The 20,417-nt window shown below is 44.7% G+C and overlaps 1 protein-coding gene across 1 annotated transcript; it reads right to left on the bottom strand.

The window, feature by feature from the left end:
• Window positions 1-1,088: 1,088 nt before the first annotated feature.
• LOC139385583 (serine/threonine-protein kinase DCLK1-like) lies at window positions 1,089-20,210 on the bottom strand. The gene is made up of 15 exons (XM_071130762.1): window positions 19,850-20,210; window positions 15,515-15,867; window positions 7,479-7,578; window positions 7,241-7,357; window positions 6,987-7,081; window positions 5,944-6,031; window positions 5,300-5,478; window positions 4,836-4,955; window positions 4,441-4,587; window positions 2,688-2,821; window positions 2,509-2,586; window positions 2,042-2,138; window positions 1,867-1,947; window positions 1,668-1,781; window positions 1,089-1,352 (listed from the first exon to the last, which is right to left on the bottom strand). The coding sequence occupies exons 1-15, from the start codon at window positions 20,208-20,210 to the stop codon at window positions 1,089-1,091; spliced, it is 2,328 nt and encodes a 775-aa protein (XP_070986863.1).
• Between the last annotated feature and the right edge of the window lie 207 nt (window positions 20,211-20,417).

Below are 20,417 nucleotides of genomic sequence, written 5' to 3'. Positions count from 1 at the left end.
TTAGGAGTGGCCTTTTATTGTCCCCTGCACAAGGTGTGCCTGTGTAATGATCACGCTGTTTAATCAGCTTCTTGATATGCCACAACTGTCAGGTGGATGGATTATATTGCCAAAGGAGAAATGCTCACTAACAGGGATGTAAACAAATTTGGCAACAACATTTTAGAGAAATAAGCTTTTTATGCATATAGAACATTTCTGTGATCTTTTATTTCAGCTCGTGTAACATGGGACCAACACTTTACATGTGGCGTTTATATTTTTTGTTCAGTATACATACATTATATCTTTACATGACAGGTGTCATACAGTCTTATTGAATGTTCTGGCTATTACATCTTTTCACTTGGAAGTGTTTTTCTGAACAAGTTGTAATGAATTGGATGCTATATCACTTCACTGAAATAGATAACTGACTGGATGCAAACATTTTCAAAATGAATAATAAATGTTTTTGAATTTATATAGTGCTTTTCAAGGACCCGACGTCATTATTGTTATCATTATTATTTTTCAAAATGTATGTTTAATCACAGAAATACTTAAGATGCCCTATTCAGGGCGTATGAGGTCCCGTCAAGTTAAATGGAAGATTTTGATCTGTAGGTTTACATAGTTGTTGTGTTAGCAGGTTGGTTGCCCTGCAGTACTCATCTCCCAACACCAGGAGACTTCAGCGGACGAGTCAGTGTTTCCTAGAAAAAAGGCTTAACTACTGTATGTCTGTGTGGTGTCTCAGAAAAGATAAGCAGATACAGATTCTCTGCCTTAGTAATCTCTCATGGCCAGAGCAGAACCCATCCAGAATACACCTTTAACCTTGACCCTAACCTCTAACCTTTAACCCTAACCCCACCCTAACTGATTTCTGTGAATGGCTCTGATCCCAGTGAATCTTAGGGTTAACTGACAATGTAGCCGGAATGGCAAACCAATGTTTAAGTAATTGGCAGGCATCTTGACAGACTGTCGTCGTGAATACAGGGACATGGGCTAGTGTTAGTACAGGGATACGTGCCCCCTGTCCTTCCTCATTCTCTTTCCTTTCTCTCCTTTCTCCCCTCTCTCTTCCTTCGGGGTCTAGAAGTCTAGAAGGGGGAGGTGGGGGAGCGGACGGTGTCAGCAGAGCTAGGGGAGGTGGGGGAAGGGCTGGGGGAGTAATCTTCTGACTCTGAAGTGAAATCAGCGGGAGAAAGGGCAGGGTTGTTGGATCTGTGGGTGGAGCTTTGACTGGCGCTAGTGGGGAAGCCAGTTGGTTGGGGATGGGGCTGGAGGCGGGGGCGGGGCTTCAACCTCACACCCTGCTGGTGTCTTAGTCTGAAAACCTGCCGCTCCTTATCAAGAGGGGTGGTCTGAAAGGGGGAGAGGAGAGAGGGAGAGATGAGAGAGGGAGGAGAGAAGAGAGGGGGAGAGAGAAGGGGGTGAGAGAGGGAGAAAGAAAACAAAGAGAGAGAGATAGGGGGAGAGAGGGGCAAAGAGAGAGAATCAGGAGCGAGGAGAGAGGCAGAGAAAGAGGGAAGAGGGAGAGAGGGGGATGAGGTAGAAGAGGACATGCATTAGATGTCAGAGTTACACGTGAAGAACCTAATGTTTGGGGCTGTACACATTCGGAACAGTCCTAAACACCTACACAGCCTTGAGTAAGAATGACTAAGAGGGATCCTTACTGTGATAACAGACACTCCAGCAGTGGTGCTGCAGGCTTTAGGACCAGTGTTGAAGTGTTTCTTAATCTTCCCAGCCACAGATAGCTGCTGGTCGTTCACTAATCGCCCATCATCCTGGAACACAAACAGAACCTGGTCAACCAACACACACACACACCTACCATATGTATGTTCTAAGTACTAAGTTCTAGTTACTCACATTGATCCAGGGGTGATCCAGAACCTGCAGAGCTGTGTATCTCTGTTCCACCCTCACCTGCAGCATCCCTGTGATCAGCTCCTACAGTAAATCCAATCAAACAGCTTGTTCATTTTTTAAATTTTTTAATTAAAATGTTTTGTCACTAAGTGAAGGGATTAAACCATAGACCAACCTTAGCAGTGACAGACATGTTGTCCCAGGACGGTGAAGGGAAGTCTAGTTGTCCCGTTAGAATCTCGTCCAACAGAATCTCCTGGTCCTCACTGCTCCTTGACAAAAACAACAGCAAGTCTCATGTCATTATCATCATCAGCATTATAATGTTATCGTCTATCTGGGTATGCTGAAATACTATGGCCGGGATTCAATGCAAGGCACGTTATAGCGCAGCAGACTAAAACTGACTTGAAAAGGTCATTTACGCTTCCGCCAACATGAGAAGCTTTTACTATGAATGTGATCTCCACAAATGTCTGGGAAAATGCCTTTAAACAGCTTATTGTCGGTAGTCTAGTGCATTGAGCTAGAGAGTGCCTGGGATTGAATCCCGGCCTATGACAAATAAGACATAGAGCAGCGCAGACCCACTGAAGGGTTATAGTGGTATTGTCTAGCTAGGTATCATAGAGCACCACAGACCCACTGAAGGGAGGGAAGCCACACAGCAGAATGTATGTGATTACTCCAGCTGCCCAGATATCAACCTTCAGCCCGTACCTGTCAGGGGACAACACACACACCTGTCAGATGAGAATACACACTTCTGTCAGAGGACAACACACAAACCCTTGTCACACACCTGTCACACGTAGACGTACCCTGTCTCAGCGATGATCTCAGGTGCTACATAGGTGGGGGTGCCACAGACCAGGTAGAGGAGTCCATCCACCAGGCTAGCCAAGCCAAAGTCTCCCAACTTCAGAGACTTGCTACCATCCTGATGCTCATACACCTGGGACACACAGTGAATCGTTACAGACCTTTAAAAGTAATTCATGGTTGAGTCGACATGTGTAGCGTTTACCATAAATGCGATTTTCCTGAACTTCAGGCGTTTAAAAGGTGCATTGAGTGGTGTGCCGCGTTATACCACACCTTGCATTGAATCCCGGCTATATATAGTTTTACTCATTCAAGGGTTTTTCTTTATTTTTACCAAGTTCTACTTTGTAGAATAATAGTGAAGACCATGAAAACCATCAAAACCATGAAATAACACATATGGAATCATGTAGTAACCAAAAAAGTGTTAAACAAATATTTTATATTTGAGATTCTTCAAATAGCCACCCTTTGCCTTGATGACAGTTTTGCACACTCTTGGCAGAAGATAGCCCTATTTGATGTCACAACTTTGATGCCTCTCCTTGTTCGGGTGGTGTTCGGCGGTCGACATCACCGGTCTTCTAGCCATCGCCGAACCATTTGTCATTTTCCATTTGTTTTGTCTCTCTTTTCCACACACCTGGTTTTCATTTCCCAATTACTGGTCATGTATTTAACCCTCTGATTCCCCCATGTCTTTGTGTGTGATTGTTATTTGTTCAGGTCGGAATGTTCCGGCTGGTTTGTACCGGGTGCTGTTTATCACCCATGCTTTGTGGCAATCGTTCTTTTAGCACTTTGTAAATGGTTTACTTTGTGCTGTCAAGTAAAGTGTGTTGTTTCACTCAACTCTGCTCTCCTGTGCCTGACTTTCTACACAATCTACACCCATCAACCTGACAACTAAAGGACAACATTAAGAAGAAGAGACTTGCTTGGGCCAAGAAACACAAGCAATGGACATTAGACCGGTGGAAATTTGTCATTTGGTCTGGAGTCCAAATTGGAGATTTTTGGTTCATGTCTTTGTGAGACGCGGTGTGGGTGAGCGGATGATCTCCGCATGTGTATTTCCCACCGTAAAGCATGGAGGAGGAGATGTTATGGTGTGGGGGTGCTTTGCTGGTGACACTGTCTGTGATTTATTTTGAATTCAAGGCACACTTAACCAGCATTCTGCAGCGATATGCCATACCATCTGGTTTGGGCTTAGTGGGATTATCATTTGTTTTTCAACAGGACAATGACCCAACACACCTCCAGGCTGCGTAAGGGCTACTTGATCAAGAAGGAGAGTAATGGAGTGCTGCATTAGATGACCTGGCCTCCACAATCCCCCAACATGAAACAAATTGAGATGGTTTGGGATGAGTCAGACCACAGAGTGAAGGAAAAGCAGCCAAGTGCTCAGTATATGTGGGAACTCCTTCAAGACTGTTGGAAAAGCATTCCAGGTGAAGCTGGTTGAGAGAATGCCAAGAGTGTGCAAAGCTGTTATCAAGGCAAAGGGTGGCTACTTTGAAGAATCTCAAATATAAAATGTATTTTAATTTGTTTAACACCTTTTTTGGTTACTATATGTTTCCATATGTGTTATTTCATAGTTTTGATGTCTTCACTATTATTCTACAATGTAAAAAATTAAGAAAAGCCCTTGAATGAGTAGGTGTTTCTAAAACGTTTGACCGGTAGTGTATAAACATAAATAAACAAACACTCAAAAACATCATATGTACACACACTCACCAGCAGGTTCTCAGGTTTGATGTCTCTGTGTACGATGTTGAGGCTGTGCAGATACTTGATGGCACTGGCCAGGTTATAAATCATCCCACTTGCATCTCTCTCTGTGTATTTATTCGAGGAGGTGATGGAATCAAATAGGTCACCCCCCTGTGGACCATACACACATTACACCTCACAACACGAACCGTTGTAATGAACAGTGTTGACCTGCATGACTCTATCCATAACAGGGTGTAATCTATGAAACACCTGACCAGGTACAGCTCATCTTGACCAGCTTGTCCGAGTCTGGTGTAGCAGTCTAAGCTCCGGACTGTCTGTGCCCTGTCCTCTGTTTCCCTCTCTAAACCTGTCTCCAAATCTATTCTGTTCGTCTAACTGTTCTGTCAACTCACCTTGACCAGCTCCATGACCAGGTAAAGCTCGCTGTAGGTGTCCATTTCCTCGATCAGCAGGACAATGTTGGGATGTTTGACACGACGGAGGATGGACACCTCGTTCTGGATCATGTGTTCCTGGGGAATAACATCAAGGAACGGTCAGGTTACAGATGTTAATAGTACTGTAGTGCAGGTAATAATAATATAATAATACTACTACTACTATCAAACTACTGGAGACCATGCAGTCATTTTCAATAGGGGGAGAAGACATGAGGAAACATTCAGTGACTTATCGGTCAGCTACTATGAGCTGAGCTCGATAACCGATCGGAAGAGGTAGGGTCTCACTAGCTAGCTTTGAGATCCTGCTGGATAGGCTATTAGCGAATGTGACATATTTCTAAGATACACCCACAAAAAGAGAGCTCTGCAATTCCCTTTCGGTATAACTGGGCCGAAACAGGAGTAGTTCTCACCTTTCCCCTACATTTGACTTTGTTGATGATCTTCAGGGCGTATTCTCTGCCCGTACATCTCTCCACACACTCTCTGACAACAGCAAAGGTACCATCACCTAAAGTCCTCCCCACCTTGTACCTCTCAGCGATGGACGGAGGGACGGAGGGACATTCATCACTCAGCAGGTTCAGCTCCGCTATCAAACCAGGCAAGCAGGAGAGTTCGGTCATGTCTGCTACTGCACTCTTCCACTCCACAGTCCCCAGATTAATAAGAGCTAGATTCAATCTGTATTGCGGAAGATCAGTGCTATAGCCCAATATAAATGTAAAAGTAATTTCCAATTGAGCCGACAAATTCAGCGTTTACCGTAAATTCAGTCTCCTCGAACGTGGGAACATTGCCTTAAAATGTCAGTCACGCTATAATGCTGAACTTCCATGAGACGGATTGCACCTAGGCCTAAGTCTCTGTTCAATAGGCACCCTATCCCCTATACAGTGCACTACTTTTACTTACTTTGTTTACTGACTTTTTCTGCATTGGTCAAAACAGTTCACTGTAAAGGGAATAGGCTGCAATGTGAGACCCATCCAATGCCTTCTAGAGCATGCTCAATGGAAAAGCTGCCCTTAAACATGTATACAGTCCTCTCTTCTACCTTCACTTCCTGCTCCGTCTCCCTCATCCATGGAGCTACACACCTTGGTGGAGGCTAGAGACAGGGATGAGCCACTGTGTTGGGACCCCTGAGAGAGGGAGAGATCATAAATGCTTTTTGAACACATTAATTTTCACAGTTTGGGCATCTATAGACTATCTATAGTGGACTATCTAAAGGGGACTATCTAAAGGGGGATATATATAGGGGCTGTCAGTAGGGAACTATATAAAGAGGGCTATCAATAGGGGACTATCTATAGGGAACTATATATAGGAGCATATCTATAGGGGCCATCTATGGGGGACTATATATATTGGGCAGCAGGTAGCCTAGTGATTAGAGCGTTGAGCCAGTAACCGAAAGGTTGCGAGATCAAATCTACGAGCTGACAAGTTAAAAATCTGTCATTCTGCCCCTGAACAAGGCAGTTAACCCACTGTTCCTAGGCAGTCATTGTAAATAGGAATTTGTTCTTAACTGACTTGCCTAGTTAAATTTTAAAAAATAAATAAATATAGGGGACTAAATATAAATATAGGGAACGTCTATAGGTGACTATCTATAGGAGGCTATGGGCTCTGTTCAATCAGATCCATTTTAGCCCACATCCACATAGCGTTGTTTTGAAGGTGTCGGAGGTGGAACTGCTTTAGAGCTGTGAAGTCCACAAGCTCCTGGAATTATATCTAAAGCGAACATTGCCATTGGCTGCACAGAGTCGCATTAAGAGAAATCCCATGCAGCCTTGTTTACAAGTTCAAACACTGGAATGTGACGTGTAATCAATACCTTGATTAGGCTAATAGAAATCCTAATTATTTTTAATAATGATTTTAATGATTTTCAAATTGCAGGCTATAGACTACACTTTCTCGTTCTGAACTTCTAATGGGAGTGGGATGGGTGTGGCTTTGTGACAATGATCAAGAGCAGCAGCTCACCGATTTGACAGCTCCAATGCAGTTATACCTCCGACAGCCTGAATCTAGGCTTATGTTAAAGCGTTGTGATTATATTAGTAAAGCATTGGGTGCTCCTACCCTGTGTCGTCGGAGGCTGGCAGGACTGGTAGGAGAGGGGCTGGGGGACTTCCCAGATCGAGGAGTCGACAGCTGACTGCCTACCGTCCCATTGGCTACAGTACAGACACAAGAGGTTAGAGGTTAGAGAAAAACACTCCTCACTCAGTTGGTTGCTGATAAGAAGGACAAATACATTGCTAAAAAAGTTGTTGATTCTGCAGATTAATTACTTATGCATGCACAAAAACACATACACACTCACAGGGCCATACCTGAGCCTGAGCTTCGGCGTGAGCCTCCTCCTCTGGGTGAGCCTCCTCCTCTGGGTGAGTAGTGTCCTAGCAGAGAGGAGATCCGACCATATGACGTCGACTTCACCACCCTACACTCTGGAGGGAGAGGACACTGTCAGATACACACACACACATAAACATCTACAGTTCACACACACACTAATTCCAAGGAAATTCTCATTTCAATGTTATGGTACTGTTATTATAATTATCTCACCACTCTCATCTAAGAGGAAGTCATCTTGGTAGCGAAACTTCTCTGGACCACAGGCCATAAAGATGTCATCGTCACCAAAGAAGTCCTGAAGGCATGTCACCTGGAACAGACAGACAGCTAGACACTGTCAGTCACCTGGAACAAGGACACCACAAACAACTAGTCTTCACCCACTCTCCTCACCATCTCTCCCCATTCCTGCTATCACCCTCCCAGCCTCACCCTCACCTCTCTCTCCACTCCCCACTTCTCCCACCTCCTCACCCCTCCCCCATATCCCTTCTCCTCTCTCCACGATCCCCCCCTCCCCACCTCCTTTCCTGCTCCCCGTCTTCACCCTCACCAACCTTCTCCTCCCATACAGTCATATACAGTGCCTTGCGAAAGTATTCGGCCCCCTTGAACTTTGCGACCTTTTGCCACATTTCAGGCTTCAAACATAAAGATATAAAACTGTATTTTTTTGTGAAGAATCAACAACAAGTGGGACACAATCATGAAGTGGAACGACATTTATTGGATATTTCAAACTTTTTTAACAAATCAAAAACTGAAAAATTGGGAGTGCAAAATTATTGAGCCCCCTTAAGTTAATAGTTTGTAGCGCCACCTTTTGCTGCGACCCCAAGCTGTAAGTCGCTTGGGGTATGTCTCTATCAGTTTTGCACATCGAGAGAATTTTTTCCCATTCCTCCTTGCAAAACAGCTCGAGCTCAGTGAGGTTGGATGGAGAGCATTTGTGAACAGCAGTTTTCAGTTCTTTCCACAGATTCTCGATTGAATTCAGGTCTGGACTTTGACTTGGCCATTCTAACACCTGGATATGTTTATTTTTGTAAAAAAAAATTCCATTGTAGATTTTGCTTTATGTTTTGGATCATTGTCTTGTTGGAAGACAAATCTCCGTCCCAGTCTCAGGTCTTTTGCAGACTCCATCAGGTTTTCTTCCAGAATGGTCCTGTATTTGGCTCCATCCATCTTCCCATCAATTTTAACCATCTTCCCTGTCCCTGCTGAAGAAAAGCAGGCCCAAACCATGATGCTGCCACCACCATGTTTGACAGTGGGGATGGTGTGTTCAGCTGTGTTGCTTTTACGCCAAACATAACGTTTTGCATTGTTGCCAAAAAGTTCAATTTTGGTTTCATCTGACCAGAGCACCTTCTTCCACATGTTTGGTGTGTCTCCCAGGTGGCTTGTGGCAAACTTTAAACAGCACTTTTTATGGATATCTTTAAGAAATGGCTTTCTTCTTGCCACTCTTCCATAAAGGCCAGATTTGTGCAATATACGACTGATTGTTGTCCTATGGACAGAGTCTCCCACCTCAGCTGTAGATCTCTGCAGTTCATCCAGAGTGATCATGGGCCTCTTGGCTGCATCTCTGATCACTCTTCTCCTTGTATGAGCTGAAAGTTTAGAGGGACGGCCAGGTCTTAGTAGATTTGCAGTGGTCTGATACTCCTTCCATTTCAATATTAACGCTTGCACAGTGCTCCTTGGGATGTTTAAAGCTTGGGAAATCTTTTTGTATCCAAATCCGGCTTTAAACTTCTTCACAACAGTATCTCGGACCTGCCTGGTGTGTTCCTTGTTCTTCATGATGCTCTCTGCGCTTTTAACGGACCTCTGAGACTATCACAGTGCAGGTGCATTTATACGGAGACTTGATTACACACAGGTGGATTGTATTTATCATCATTAGTCATTTAGGTCAACATTGGATCATTCAGAGATCCTCACTGAACTTCTGGAGAGAGTTTGCTGCACTGAAAGTAAAGGGGCTGAATAATTTTGCACGCCCAATTTTTCAGTTTTTGATTTGTTAAAAAAGTTTGAAATATCCAATAAATGTCGTTCCACTTCATGATTGTGTCCCACTTGTTGTTGATTCTTCACAAAAAAATACAGTTTTATATCTTTATGTTTGAAGCCTGAAATGTGGCAAAAGGTCGCAAAGTTCAAGGGGGCCGAATACTTTCGCAAGGCACTGTAGGCCAACAGCCTACAGCATGTAGGCATGTACAAGAAAAATACTGACTCATAGCTACAACATTACCACTGGAATGAAATGCCTCCCACTCAGAGACTGGCTCTTCCAGAGACAGGTGGTTTCAGAGACAGACTTTTTCAGAGACCAGCTACTGACAGGCTGTACAAGAAACAAGTTACTGAGAGGCTGTCGGGTGGATAACAGCGTTTGGCCATTAACCAAGAGGTTGCTGGTTCGTATCCCGGAGCAGACTAGCTGAAAAATCAATTGATGTGCCCTCAAGCAAGTCACTTAAATCCAGTTAAGAGTGATAGCTAAATTACTTATAATGTAATGTTTAAAGAAATTTGCTATTGGCAGGCTGTTTCAGGCTACTGACTGTTTCAGAGAGAGGCTAGTATCTGTCTTAGATCTGTTCATTCATTATTGAGTGACATTAGACAGACTGCTACAGTATGTCAAGCAGGAATGTCCATTATCAGAGATGCGTGTGGCGGGGAGAGGGAATGTATTCATATCAACAACATGTACAAGTAGTCGTCAGATTGAACATGATTACAGTAGCAAACAGTAACAGAATGTCAATGTAACTCTGTAGTAACACTAATCAATGTCTGAAATGAGCTTATAACCAGTATGTAAATCCCACTGGGTGTTTATGAAGCGCTGAGAAGTTCCAGCTGGCTGCTATATTACTAAAACTGTAGCACTATATTGGGAATAGGGTGTCATTTGGGACACAGCCTGCAGCTGCAGTGGAGGAGATGAATTATGATTGGCTTCAGACGGGAAGTCAGCACAACTGTACGTCGCTCCATTACTGTTCTGTAGCAGCTCCCTAACACACAGTTACTGTGGAGTCAGACACTTAGCAACACTACACTACATGAAGCAAAGCTCCATTCACCACTCTGCTGACAGTACTCACGTTAGTCCAGGATTCTCAGCTGTAAGTTGTTGTATTTTCAGGTAGATGAGGCTTATGAGCGAAAGCATCTGCGCTATGCCGATCTAGCTGCCGAAGCACGGCATCATGGCTGGAACACAGAAGTCCGACCAGTGGAGGTGGGCTGCAGAGGTTTTGTGGCAACATCTACAACCAGACTGCTTAGAGACCTTGGAATTAAGGGCCAGAGCCAGCGTTCGGCAATCAAAGCTGTATCGGAGGCGGCAGAAGGCAGCAGTCAGTGGCTCTGGATGAAGAGGAAAGACCCCAGCTGGGCCCCGAAGTGAGAGGGCCAGGAGGTATGCGGTCAACAATGCTTGACTCAGGGAGGAGGACGCCCCTGCCATGCATAGTCCCATGGGATGTTGGCTATCAACAACAAGGCAACTCCTATGACTAATTGGGAATGGGACACAAGCGTAGGATTGATCACCCTGTCGCTGGCCGCCTTTGGGGAGGATGTATAGTGTGAAAGGCCGAAACACCCTAGGAACCAAAGGTATACTACTGACGATGCGCTCCCCAAATTTCACCAGGCTCACTGTTCATTAACTCTTGGAAGTGCTTGCACAAAGGATAGTAACATCTCATCCTGTGTTCTTGGAATCTGTAGCAGCTCCCTAACACACAGTTACTGTGGAGTCAGACACTTAGCAACACTACATGAAGCAAAGCTCCATTCACCACTCTGCTGACAGTACTCACGTTAGTCCAGGATTCTCAGCTGTAAGTTGTTGTATTTTCACCTCAGACAGATCACGTCAACAGGTCAACTTCACAGCTGATGTTCAGAAAACAAATGAGTGCAAGGCCCTTCCCTCTGTGATGAAGTAGTGTGAGTGTTCCGATCGTTTCAAACTACACTTGATTTATCAATTTAAATTATTAATTCTTTCCGCCAATAGATTGCTATATACAGTGCCTTGCGAAAGTATTCGGCCCCCTTGAACTTTGCGACCTTTTGCCACATTTCAGGCTTCAAACATAAAGATATAAAACTGTATTTTTTTGTGAAGAATCAACAACAAGTGGGACACAATCATGAAGTGGAACGACATTTATTGGATATTTCAAACTTTTTTAACAAATCAAAAACTGAAAAATTGGGCGTGCAAAATTATTCAGCCCCCTTAAGTTAATACTTTGTAGCGCCACCTTTTGCTGCGATTACAGCTGTAAGTCGCTTGGGGTATGTCTCTATCAGTTTTGCACATCGAGAGACTGAAATTTTTTCCCATTCCTCCTTGCAAAACAGCTCGAGCTCAGTGAGGTTGGATGGAGAGCATTTGTGAACAGCAGTTTTCAGTTCTTTCCACAGATTCTCGATTGAATTCAGGTCTGGACTTTGACTTGGCCATTCTAACACCTGGATATGTTTATTTTTGAACCATTCCATTGTAGATTTTGCTTTATGTTTTGGATCATTGTCTTGTTGGATGACAAATCTCCGTCCCAGTCTCAGGTCTTTTGCAGACTCCATCAGGTTTTCTTCCAGAATGGTCCTGTATTTGGCTCCATCCATCTTCCCATCAATTTTAACCATCTTCCCTGTCCCTGCTGAAGAAAAGCAGGCCCAAACCATGATGCTGCCACCACCATGTTTGACAGTGGGGATAGGGTGTTCAGGGTGATGAGCTGTGTTGCTTTTACGCCAAACATAACATTTTGCATTGTTGCCAAAAAGTTCAATTTTGGTTTAATCTGACCAGAGCACCTTCTTCCACATGTTTGGTGTGTCTCCCAGGTGGCTTGTGGCAAACTTTAAACAACACTTTTTATGGATATCTTTAAGAAATGGCTTTCTTCTTGCCACTCTTCCATAAAGGCCAGATTTGTGCAATATACGACTGATTGTTGTCCTATGGACAGAGTCTCCCACCTCAGCTGTAGATCTCTGCAGTTCATCCAGAGTGATCATGGGCCTCTTGGCTGCATCTCTGATCAGTCTTCTCCTTGTATGAGCTGAAAGTTTAGAGGGAAGGCCAGGTCTTGGTAGATTTGCAGTGGTCTGATACTCCTTCCATTTCAATATTATCGCTTGCACAGTGCTCTTTGGGATGTTTAAAGCTTGGGAAATCTTTTTGTATCCAAATCCGGCTTTAAACTTCTTCACAACAGTATCTCGGACCTGCCTGGTGTGTTCCTTGTTCTTCATGATGCTCTCTGCGCTTTTGACGGACCTCTGAGACTATCACAGTGCAGGTGCATTTATACGGAGACTTGATTACACACAGGTGGATTGTATTGATCATCATTAGTCATTTAGGTCAACATTGGATCATTCAGAGATCCTCACTGAACTTCTGGAGAGAGTTTGCTGCACTGAAAGTAAAGGGGCTGAATAATTTTGCACGCCCAATTTTTCAGTTTTTGATTTGTTAAAAAAGTTTGAAATATCCAATAAATGTCGTTCCACTTCATGATTGTGTCCCACTTGTTGTTGATTCTTTACAAAAAAATACAGTTTTATATCTTTATGTTTGAAGCCTAAAATGTGGCAAAAGGTCGTAAAGTTCAAGGGGGCCGAATACTTTCGGAAGGCACTGTAACTGTACTCTATAGCCCAACCCTGTTACCCACTGGATAGAACTGTACTGTATGGTCCAACCGTGATACCCACTGGATAGAACTGTACTGTATAGCCCAAAACTGATACCCACTGAATAGAAGGTACAACCTCTATGTTGTGAGTGGCTACCTGGTTGATCCTGCCAGTACCATATACTTATCTCAAAGATTAAGCCATGCAAGTCTAAGTACACACGGACGGTACAGGGAAACTGCAAATGGCTAATTAAATCAGTATAGAACTGTACATTATAGACCAACTCTGATAAACACTATATAGAAGTGTACTGTATGGGCCAACCCTGATACCCACTATATAGAACTGTACTTTGTAGCCCAACCCTGATACCCACTGTATAGAACTGTACTCTATAACCCAACCTTGTTACACACTGTAAAGAACTGTACTGTATAGCCCAACCCTGAAACCCACTGTATAGAACTGTACTTTATAGCCCAAACCTTTTACTTACTGTATAGAACTGTACAGTACGGTCCAACCCTGATACCCACTGAATAAAACTGTGCCCTAAAGCCCAACCCTGACACCCACTGTATAGAACTGTACTCTATAGCCCAACTCTGTCACCCACTGCCTTGAAGTGCACTGTATGGTCCAACCCTGATACCCACTGTATAGAACTGTACTTTATAGCCCAAACCTGTTACTCACTGTATAGAACTGTACTGTATGGTCCAACCCTGATACCCACTGGATAGAACTGTACTGTATGGTCCAACCCTGTTACCCACTGTATAGAACTATACTGTATGGTCCAACCCTGATACCCACTGTATAGAACTGTACTGTATGGTCCAACCCTGATACCCACTGTATAGAACTGTACAGAATAGCACAACAATTTGACCCACTGTATAGAACTATACTGTATGGTCCAACCCTGTTACCCACTGTATAGAACTGTACTGTATGGTCAACCCTGATACCCACTGTATAGAACTGTACTGTATGGTCCAACCCTGTTACCCACTGTATATAACTGTACAGAATAGCACAACAATTTTACCCACTGTATAGAACTGTACTGTATGGTCCAACCCTGATACCCACTGTATATAACTCTACTGTAAAGCCCAAACCTGTTACTTACTGTATAGAACTGTACTGTATGGTTCAACCCTGATACCAACTGTGTAGAACTGTACTCTATAGCCCAACCCTGTAACTCAATTTCTAGATCTGACTGTATAGCCCAACCCTGATACCACCTGTATACAACTGTACTGTATAGCCCTTCCCTGTTACCCACTGTATAGAACTGTACTGTATGGTACAATCCTGTTACCCACTGTATAGAACTGTACTGTATGGTACAATCCTGATACCCACTGTATAGAACTATTCTCTATTGCCCAACCCTGATACCAACTGTATAGAACTATACTTTTTAGCCCAACCCTGATACCCACTGTATAAAAGTGTACAGTTTGGTCCAACCCTGATACCATCTATATTGAACTGTACTCTGTAACCCAACCCTGATACCCACTGTATAGAAGTGTACAGTATGGTCCAACCCTGATACCATCTATATTGAACTGTACTCTGTAACCCAACCCTGATACCCACTGTATAGAACTTTACTGTATAGCCCAACCCTGAAATCCATTAGTCTCACTTAGTAGCACAGAGAGCATATTAGCCTCATAAATCATCAACTGGAGAAACAATGATATTGAACCGGAAGTGTGTGACTGGAGAACTCTTGTCAATACTTTCTAATTCTACCATCATTATTTAATGAGACAGTGAAGTTAAACTGAACCGGATGAACAGGGTGAATCGCAGACATTACAGATGAATCCCTGAATGCATTTCATCTGCATGATATTGATGATGGAATATACAGCTACTATCTCCGGTCATGTCTGGGCCATACGAGTACCTTGCACCATTCTCTAGCCTTCCTCGATAGCACTGACATAAACACTGTTCTGCAACACTGAGCCACACACAGACAACATTCCCACTGCACCACTCTGCCGCAGAGGCTGTTCCTTAGCAACCAGCCCAGGCAACCAGATCACCATAGAAACCGTGCAGGAGAGAAAAAAGAAAAACTACATCGGAGTTTCTTTGATAGAACCAATATAACAGAGGAGAGACGGACTATTAATAGGCATACGGCAACTAAACATCATGATTCCCAACTCTACTTGCCTCTCTGAATCCCTTCAACTTTTTACTCTCTCTAGTAATCCTGTATTCAGGACTCTGTGTTAAAAGTCTGTGTTCATGGGATTTAAACCATATAGTCATCTGGTCATGAAGGCTATACCTCAAAAATATTTAAAGGTCATTCATTGTGAAAATGTTTCAGTGAAACTGTGCTCCTGAAACGCCTAATGACTGGGTTAATATAAAGGATGATAAGACAGCAGACTGAGTCCCAGAAACCTACTTCTAACTCTAATTGCCTTATAGCCCATCCCTCTGAGTCTGTGGGGGAAGCTAAGCCTGAGAACCAGGCAGTAAATTCACTAGTATAACCGTAATTCATAACCCACCAGCTTCCCGTCCACGGTGTACAGTCTCTTGACAACCCCAGAGTCCAGCTTGATGGCGTCTGTGATGTCAGAGAGAACCTGTTCAAAGGAGTGGGCAGTCTTCTTGTTGAGGAGGATGCGGATGGCCTTACGAGGCTTCACCCCGCTGCGGATGATGGTGACCAGTTTGGGCCGAATGAAGTCCTTACTCTCCCTGGTCTCCGGGGCCCCAGCCTTGGCACTGCCCAGGGATGGGGGACCACGTGCAGAGGCAGCCACAGCTGTCTTCACCCCAACTGACCAGCTGGGGTTGACATTCTTAGTGTAGTCCAGCTTCTTGTATGACTCTATGGAGCCACATACATAGCTCTCTCCTGCAGATAGGCAACACACAGAGATAGGCCTACATGGTCACAGCAACCATAGACGCACATCACTGAATGCACCACATAATGACAAAGCTATGACATTTAGATTATAGAGTTTACAGACATATTGGCAATATACTATATGCCTACTATATAGGCCAACTGGAGCAGGTCACTCATTCATTGTACAGTGGGAAACCTAGAAAAAAGGCACAACTTAATTTGTTCTCAGACTTCTACTGTCCCAACCCTTTGGGTTAGCTACTCAATACTGTCCCGTCCCTTAGGGTTAGCTGCTCAATACTGTCCCATCCCTTAGGATTAGCTACTCAATACTGTCCCGTCCCTTAGGGTTAGCTGCTCAATACTATCCCATACCTTAGGATTAGCTGCTCAATACTGTCCCATCCCATCCCTTTATGGTTAGCTGCTCAATACTGTCTCATCCCATCCCTTAGGATATAGCTGCTCAATACTGTCCCATCCCTTAGGGTTAGCTGCTCAATACTGTCTAATCCCATCCCTTAGGTTTAGCTGCTCAATACTGTCTCATCCCATCCCTCAGGGTTAGCTGCTCAATGCTGTCTCATCCCAACCCTTAGGGTTAGCTGCTCAATACTTTCTCATCCCATCTCTGATGGGTTAGCTGGTCAATACTGTCTCATCCCAACCCTTGGGGTTAGCTGCTCAATACTGTCCCATCCCTTAGGGTTAGCTGCTAAATACTGTCTCATCCCAACACTTAGGATTAGCTGCTAAATACTGTCTCATCCCATCCCTTAGGGTTAGCTGCTAAATACTGTCTCATCCCAACACTTAGGGTTAGCTGCTAAATAATGTCTTATCCCATCCCTTGGGGTTAGCTGCTCAATACTGTCCCATCCCTTAGGGTTAGCTGCTAAATACTGTCTCATCCCAAACCTTAGGGTTAGCTGCTCAATACTGTCCCCTCCATTAGGGTTAGCTGCTAAATACTGTCTCATCCCATCCCTTAGGGATAGCTGCTCAATACATTATCATCCCATCTCTTAGGGTTAGCTGCTCAATACTGTCTCATCCCAAACCTTAGGGTTAGCTGCTCAATACTGTCCCCTCCATTAGGGTTAGCTGCTCAATACTGTCCCATCCCTTAGGGTTAGCTGCTCAATACTGTCTCATCCCATCCCTTAGGGTTAGCTGCTAAATACTGTCCCATCCCTTAGGGTTAGCTGCTAAATAATGTCTCATCCCATCCCTTAGGGTTAGCTGCTAAATACTGTCTCATCCCAACCCTTAGGGTTAGCTGCTAAATACTTTCTCATCCCATCTTTTAGGGTTAGCTGCTCAATACTGTCTCATCCCAACACTTAGGGTTAGCTGCTCAATACTGTCCCCTCCGTTAGGGTTAGCAGCTCAAAACTGTCCCATCCCTTAGGGTTAGCTGCTCAATACTGTCTCATCTCATCCCTTAGGGTTAGCTGCTCAATACGGTCTCATCCCATCCCTTAGGCTAAGCTGCTCATTACTGTCCCATCCCTTAGGGTTAGCTGCTAAATACTGTCTCACCCCAACCCTTGGGGTTAGCTGCTAAATACTGTATTATCCCATCCCTCGGGGTTAGCTGCTCAATGCTGTCTCATCCCAACCCTTAGGTTTAGCTGCTCAATACTGTCCCCTCCCTTAGGGTTAGCTGCTCAATACTGTCCCAGCCCTTAGGGTTAGCTGCTCAATATTGTCCCATCCCTTAGGGTTAGCTGCCCAATACTGTCCCATCCTATCCCTTAGGGTTAGCTGCTCAATATTGTCCCATCCCCTAGGGTTAGCTGCTCAATACTGTCCCATCCCATCCCTTGGGGTTAGCTGCTCAATATGGTCTCATCCCATCCCTTAGGCTTAGCTGCTCAATACTGTCCCATCCCATCCCTTAGGGTTAGCTGCTAAATACGGTCTCATCCCAACACTTAGGGTTAGCTGCTCAATACTGTCCCATCCCATCCCTTAGGGTTAGCTGCTCAATACTTTCTCATCCCATCTCTTAAGGTTAGCTGCTCATACTGTCCAATCCCATCCCTTAGAGTTAGCTGCTCAATACTGACCCATCCCAACCCTTGGGGTTAGCTGCTCAATACTGTCTCATCCCATCCCTTAGGGTTAGCTGCTAAATACTGACCCATCCCTTAGGGTTAGCTGCTAAATAATGTCTCATCCCATCCCTTATGGTTAGCTGCTAAATACTGTCTCATCCCAACCCTTAGGGTTAGCTGCTAAATACTTTCTCATCCCATCTTTTAGGGTTAGCTGCTCAATACTGTCCCCTCCCTTAGGGTTAGCAGCTCAAAACTGTCCCATCCCTTAGGGTTAGCTGCTCAATACTGTCTCATCTCATCCCTTAGGGTTAGCTGCTCAATACGGTCTCATCCCATCCCTTAGGCTAAGCTGCTCAATACTGTCCCATCCCTTAGGGTTAGCTGCTAAATACTGTCTCATCCCAACCCTTGGGGTTAGCTGCTAAATACTGTATTATCCCATCCCTCGGGGTTAGCTGCTCAATGCTGTCTCATCCCAACCCTTAGGTTTAGCTGCTCAATACTGTCCCCTCCCTTAGGGTTAGCTGCTCAATACTGTCCCAGCCCTTAGGGTTAGCTGCTCAATATTGTCCCATCCCTTAGGGTTAGCTGCCCAATACTGTCCCATCCTATCCCTTAGGGTTAGCTTCTCAATACTGTCCCATCCCTTAGGCTTAGCTGCTCAATACTGTCCCATCCCATCCCTTAGGGTTAGCTGCTAAATACGGTCTCATCCCAACACTTAGGGTTAGCTGCTCAATACTGTCCCATCCCATCCCTTAGGGTTAGCTGCTCAATACTTTCTCATCCCATCTCTTAGGGTTAGCTGCTCATACTGTCCAATCCCATCCCTTAGGGTTAGCTGCTCAATACTGTCCCATCCCAACCCTTGGGGTTAGCTGCTCAATACGGTCTCATCCCATCCCTTAGGGTTAGCTGCTAAATACTGTCTCATCCCAACACTTAGGGTTAGCTGCCAAATACTGTCTCATCCCATCCCTTAGGGTTAGCTGCTCAATACTTTCTCCTCCCATCTCTTAGGGTTAGCTGCTCAATACTGTCCCCTCCCTTAGGGTTAGCTGCTCAATACTGTCCCATCCTATCCCTTAGGGTTATCTGCTAAATACTGTCTCTCCCCAACCCTTAGGGTTAGCTGCTAAATACTGTCTCACCCCAACCCTTAGGGTTAGCTGCTCAATACTGTCTCACCCCAACAATTAGGGTTAGCTGCTAAATACTGTCTCATCACACCCCTTAGGGTTAGCTGCTCAATACTGTCTCACCCCAACCCTTAGGGTTAGCTGATAAATACTGTCTCACCCCAACCCTTAGGGTTAGCTGCTCAATACTGTCTCACCACAACCCTTAGGGTTAGCTGCTAAATACTGTCTCACCCCAACCCTTAGGGTTAGCTGCTAAATACTGTCTCATCCCAACCCTTAGGGTTAGCTGCTAAATACTGTCTCATCACACCCGTTAGGGTTAGCTGATCAATACTGTCTCACCCCAACCCTTAGGGTTAGCTGCTCAATACTGTCTCACCACAACCCTTAGGGTTAGCTGCTCAATACTGTCTCATCACACCCCTTAGGGTTAGCTGCTCAATACTGTCTCATCACACCCCTTAGGGTTAGCTGCTCAATACTGTCTCACCCCAACTCTTAGGGTTAGCTGCTAAATACTGTCTCACCCCAACCCTTAGGGTTAGCTGCTAAATACGGTCTCATCCCATCCCTTAGGATTAGCTGCTCAATACTGTCCCATCCCTTAGGGTTAGCTGCTCAATACTGTCTCACCCCAACCCTTAGGGTTAACTGCTAAATACTGTCTCATCCCATCCCTTAGGGTTAGCTGCTCAATACTGTCCCATCCCTTAGGGTTAGCTGCTCAATACTGTCTCATCCCAACCTTTAGGGTAGGGTTCAGGTTAAGGGTTAGCTTACCTTCCTCCAGCTGCTCCATGCTGGATATTCTCTTGGTCCCGTCGATAGAGTAGATGGTCCGGACCCCCTGGGGCATATTCACATTATCTGACAGGGAGCGGGTCAGATCAGCCAAAAGGGCTTCTATAGACCGGAACCTGTCCTGGGAAATAGCGTAGACAATCCCTTTGAAGTAGCGGTCTCCATTGCGATAAAAGCGGACCTTTTTGGCCTTCTTCTCCGAGGCTAGAGACTGCAGTGTCCGGGTCCTGTACAGACTACAGTGGGCGCTGCGAGTGGGGCTCTGCAGCCCGTTGTTCCTGGAGCCTATGCGGGTGTTTCTCTGGGCTTTCTCCCGCTCGTCAAAGTGCTCCAGCTCCATGACTGTAGTGATGTTACACAGAAAGAGACAAATCAGGGAGGGGACATTATGCATGAGAACATTTAAACCTCAAGCAACTTATTTTCCTTTGCAGAATAAATAAGTCATCCTTTAGTTTTAGTTGAATGTCATATAGGCCTACTGGAGAGACTGGAGAGAGTAGAATCAATTGGATTTCGGCATGAACTCTGAGGTCGGGTCCGACAT

Source organism: Oncorhynchus clarkii, chromosome 27, assembly GCF_045791955.1.
Source record: "Oncorhynchus clarkii lewisi isolate Uvic-CL-2024 chromosome 27, UVic_Ocla_1.0, whole genome shotgun sequence".
NCBI classification, from domain to species: domain Eukaryota; kingdom Metazoa; phylum Chordata; class Actinopteri; order Salmoniformes; family Salmonidae; genus Oncorhynchus; species Oncorhynchus clarkii.
Note: the sequence above shows the minus strand (reverse complement) of the source record. Positions and strands in the feature narration are given on the sequence as shown.

Excerpts from the sequence above, each read along its gene's own strand:
- LOC139385583 (XM_071130762.1), bottom strand. The coding sequence starts at position 20,210 with ATGGAGCTGGAGCACTTTGACGAGCGGGAGAAAGCCCAGAGAAACACC. Across the intron at positions 7,358-7,478 it reads CTTCCTCTTAGATGAGAGTG|AGTGTAGGGTGGTGAAGTCG; the intron begins GTGAGATAATTA and ends CTCTCCCTCCAG. Across the intron at positions 4,588-4,835 it reads TGGTCATGGAGCTGGTCAAG|GGGGGTGACCTATTTGATTC; the intron begins GTGAGTTGACAG and ends TATGGTCCACAG.